At 53.7% G+C, this 4,576-nt stretch overlaps 1 protein-coding gene across 1 annotated transcript; it reads right to left on the reverse strand.

Moving 5' to 3' along the window:
- Positions 1-2,151: 2,151 nt before the first annotated feature.
- GMORB2_2927 (Homeobox domain) lies at positions 2,152-3,522 on the reverse strand (the record flags this gene model as incomplete). Its single annotated transcript, XM_035464903.1, has 3 exons — positions 2,152-2,588; positions 2,655-3,307; positions 3,413-3,522. The coding sequence occupies 3 exons, from the start codon at positions 3,520-3,522 to the stop codon at positions 2,152-2,154; spliced, it is 1,200 nt and encodes a 399-aa protein (XP_035319141.1).
- Between the last annotated feature and the right edge of the window lie 1,054 nt (positions 3,523-4,576).

Below are 4,576 nucleotides of genomic sequence, written 5' to 3' on the forward strand. Positions count from 1 at the left end.
GGTGAATATCGTAGATAGAAAGGATCGTAGGTCTTCTTCTTCTTCTTTTTTTTTCGGCCGTTGGGAAAACGAGAGGGCTGGTTGCAAATGAGGGAGAGAGGATGGCGTTGGGGGTGAGCTGGAGATGAGGCGAGAGGGCGCTTCGTGGTGACGGAGAGAGAAAGAATGAAGGTGGAGTTGATTAAGCGAGGGAAGACTTTTGGAGCCTGAAAGACGAGGCAATGTCCACTTTCTTCGGGGGTGGGGCGGTCTTTGGGAAAAAGAGGAAGAGGAGGGGCGTGTGTAATCAGGCAGACGACCGAAGAAGGTTCATGCGTCCTCAGCGTAACGCTCCCCTATTGCTGTAGGCCGATGGCACTAGAGGAGCGCTATACGTGCATTATCGGAGGTACTACTGTGGTAATCTGTACAGCTATAAGGCCATAGTGGGTGTGGATCTAGCAGTAATCACTGGACAGATTGGTGGGGCGTGCACCTATCACCCATTCCCTACCGGTACAGGGTATTCGGTATTCCGATTTGCAGAAAAAAAATGTACGTGTGCACGTTAGCAGTACAAGTACAGAGCAGAAAGTATAGAGTCACGTGACTGTACCGAAGCGATCAATCTTCCCTTTTCAAAATGGGAAATTTCTTCCTCTTCTCTTCCCTCCCTCTCCTCCTTCTCTCTCCTCAACATTTGACAAGACCACACCACGGACCCCCCCAGCTTTCTGGGGGCGGCCATCGGACAGAGAAAATTCCAGTTTCATCTGCCAGTCTAGGATTTGCAAATCTCCTAGGCCTCGCTCTGGCGGTTCGACTCATGCTGGCGTGGTCGAGAGAAAACAAAACCTTGCCTAAAACCATCATCACGAGGGCCCCTCGTGCGGCTACCATGATGCGGTGATGACCTGATGCAAGTAACATTCGATACCTTTCTTTGCTCCTTCTCATTCTTCCTGATCTTCTTATATATACATTATAGTCCCGGTCCTGCTGTACCAGTCCAGTCCCATCTCCGTCCTTGATGTCTCCATGTATCTCTATTTTGCCTGTCACGAACCTCCTCCCATCACGTAGCTACCCGTCTCGGTGACTGAGGTATCTCTACTTTGTGCGTGTGTGTGTGCGTGTGTGTGTCACCGCCAGCAAATATCCATAGACGTGCCCATTCATGGCCATGACACCCCTCAGTAAGTCAGTCCTACATCCCACTCTCCTCTTCTGTCCCTTCTACCTTCCACAATGATGACACCTGTACATCTGGTAAACCTACCTGCTCGTCCCCTGGTCGTCGTTGGCAGAGGTGTCTTGCGTTGTACTCCTCCTCTCCGTGAAGAAGAGAGCCAGCCAAGAGGCCCTGCTAACCACTCGGACACATGAGGAAGATCAGGCACAATGTCTGAGACGGATGGGAAAAAAGCCCTTTTCTCATAGGATATTTCTCGTCTTCGGTCAAGTCGCTAACCATTGCGTAGGCCCCATCACCTGTCGATATTGTCACCTTCATCAGACAGATACGCTGATATCTCACCACGGGAATCTTTCTTCTCTGTATGTTCATCTTCATGGCGTCTCCCCTGTCCTTCTGTATACAGACACATCTATGTTTTGGTGAACAAAACGATCAAAAAGAAGCAACAGTGAAACTCCACCACCCTCCCCAACACACACACACATATAGACACACATGTATGCTCTACACCAAAGCACAATTCACCATGGCCACATCCTATGAATGTATAAATGTCCTTCCGCACAGATGGGGGCCAAGTTTCTAAAGATATGGTACACAAGATGGGAAACAATACAGAGAAGCAAACAGAATTCTTTATCAGTGACTCAGGACAGAACAAGTCTTCCGTACACTCTTCACACCAGAGCCCACACCAACCATGGAATATCCAGGACAGAAAAAAAGAGTATAAATAACACAGGGATAGAGAAAGGGAGATCGTTGGTCACATTTCAGAATCCAGGGCTCCCTAGTGGAGAGAAGAGGGGGGGGGGGGGGGGGGTGAAAACTATGTAGATGCCCGTGCTTTTTGGGGAAGAAAAATTTGAGAGATAGATATAGGCAGAGAAGAGTGTGAGTACAAGGTGTAGGAACAATACAAGATGGGTAGTCAAAATCAAAATCAATATGAGAATTCATCGCCCTGGCCATGGTCAAAATCGCTCATGTCTCTTGTCGCCAAAGCTGTCGGCTCGTCTAGGAGGCAGCGGTACCGCGCCATACACAGACCTGGGGAACTCGCTCGAGACCGCTGTAGCAGGATACTGCGTGCTGTTATCCGGGTACCCACCTGGTACCATTGCCGCTGCCTCGCTACCGCTCCCCCCTACCTGGTGGGAAAATGAGCCGCCGGGGGCCGTCAGCGGTGCGGGCGGGTATGTGGCCGTGTGGTGGTAGCTCGTCGGTCGGGGGTACTGGCCCTGTCCCTGACTGAGGGGGCTGGGCTCGTGCGAGCCCATTCTGTACTGGTGATCTCGCATGTCCATGTTTAGCGGCATCGGGGGGAAGCGTCTCGAGCCGTCCGAGTCGGGTGGCGGGCGTTGCTGCTGCTGCTGCTGCACATCGACCACGGGGGGTTGCATGGATGGATCTTGACATGAGGTCAGTAAGCTCCAGTGACTGGAAACCGCCTTGACGGCCGCCCATCTTCACTTACCCTGATAGTTTCCCGCATTGTACACTCCGATGCCGAGGTTTGGGTGCGAGGCTGTGCGGTAGAGCGGTTGTGTCGCTGAACGGCCGTGTGGTGTCGGGTAGCCCGGATATTCGACTGTATCCGGCTTCCATGGAACGACGGTGGGGTTATCTGATCCAACCCTATTCCTCGAAAAGGACTCGCTGGGGTTCATGGGCTGGGGTGACCCTGTCAGCTGCCGTCCTATCGAAGACGGGCTGTTGAACATGGGCCTGTTGGCGGGATATGGACTCGCGCCACCCACGAGGGGCGACATCTGTCCCCCGTACGAAGGGCCGTAACCGACGTCGGCCGAGGTCGTATAATCAGTCGGAATAGTCGTGCTCCTCCCGGGAGGAGGGAAGTGGAAGCTGGCGCGCTCGTAGCCAGGGGTAGGGACCGAAGCCGAGGACTTGTCATCCCGGTCCGAAATGCGTGCATCGGCCGTCAACGGGTCATGGTCTCCGATCCTCTGACTTCCCGGCTCGCTCGTGTGTGACATGCGTGACCCGAGTCCGGGAAAGGCACCGTACGGGGAGTGTAGGGCCTGGACGTTATCAAAGCCGGCTGGGACTGTTCTCATCTTGAGCACCTGGTCGCGATCCTCGACATTGAGTCTCTTGATCTTGGCTCGCCTGGATATATGGAAGAGCAACCTGTCAGCCTGTCATGCGTTTTCTGGGGACTCCCCATTCGATACTGTTGAGTGACAAAAAGGTCAAAGGGCCTCTTCTTCTTACCTGTTCTGGAACCAGACCTGGACCTGTCGGGGGCTCAAGCCCGGTATCTCCATGGAAAGCCTCTCGCGATGGGCGGCATCCGGATGTGGTTGCTTGACAAATTCGCTCATGAGGAACCTTGTTTGCTGGTGGGTGAGTCTGCTCCTCACTTAGCCGTTGTCCCGGTATGACTTGCTTTCGAGTTGGAGGGGGGAAAGGGTGAGAGGTTACCTGAAGCGCCTCGTCTTCGCGCTGGAAGAAGCGCAACCGGCCGATACCGTGGAGTCTGATCCATGACCGACGTCTCCCTCATCCACATAATCTACCCCATGATCGTCCTCCAGGGCACTGTTGTCCGACCAGGATTCGGACATGTCGCCGATCGTGCAAGGAAATAGCTAAAGACGATGCCTCTCAGATCGACGAGCTCAAAGACGACTGTCAAGTCCTTGGGGGGAACGCTGCTCTCCTGCGTATTCTCTTCGGTATCGGCGAGTGATTGGCTTGCCTTGTATGTGAAGGCCTGCTGAGTTTGACTTGTCTGCTGAAAGGTACTTCTCGATAGCGCTTCGAAGCTGTGTAGGGCAAGGCTTCTGTAATGAAGGATATGTGAGAGAGAAGTGTCCAATCAGGTTTACCATGGTGAACCCTAAACTCCACGTTTCTACGATCCGGCAGAAGAGAGCCGAATCAGTCTCACGTTCGGGGAAGGCAGCCTCTCAGGAGAAGCCGTTGCGTTGCGGAAAGTGGCTGGTCGTGCTCCGCGATGCCATAAGCTGTCGCCAACGTCGGGAGGAAGAAGGCGAGGTGTGGCGGACTTGTCCTTCTCTCGCGATGTTCCCGCAATCTTGTATAGACTGTTTCCTTCGCTTTCCGGCTCGGTACGAGGGAATGTCGCCAGCTGATAACCAAGTCAGGCTGTCGGTTCCAAATCTATCCGCGACGGGGCTGTCTGTCCGGGTCTTGGGAATGAATTGTGCCTGCCGAGCCCCCACTGCGTGTCCCGAGAGAGTTTTGAAGTTTCACGGTTGGCAAAAAGATCGTAATAGGGAGGGGGCAAGAGGCCGCAAGTGGGAGGGCAAGGGGTATCGACGATATTCTCGCAAGAGAAACACCAGAGGCGTCCGAGGTCTTATGAGGAGTTGACAGGCGACCAGCTCAGCAGAAGAGGAGTTGTTCGGACCG

The sequence above is a fragment of the Geosmithia morbida genome (assembly GCF_012550715.1).
Source record: "Geosmithia morbida isolate 1262 chromosome Unknown scaffold_15, whole genome shotgun sequence".
Lineage (NCBI taxonomy): Eukaryota > Fungi > Ascomycota > Sordariomycetes > Hypocreales > Bionectriaceae > Geosmithia > Geosmithia morbida.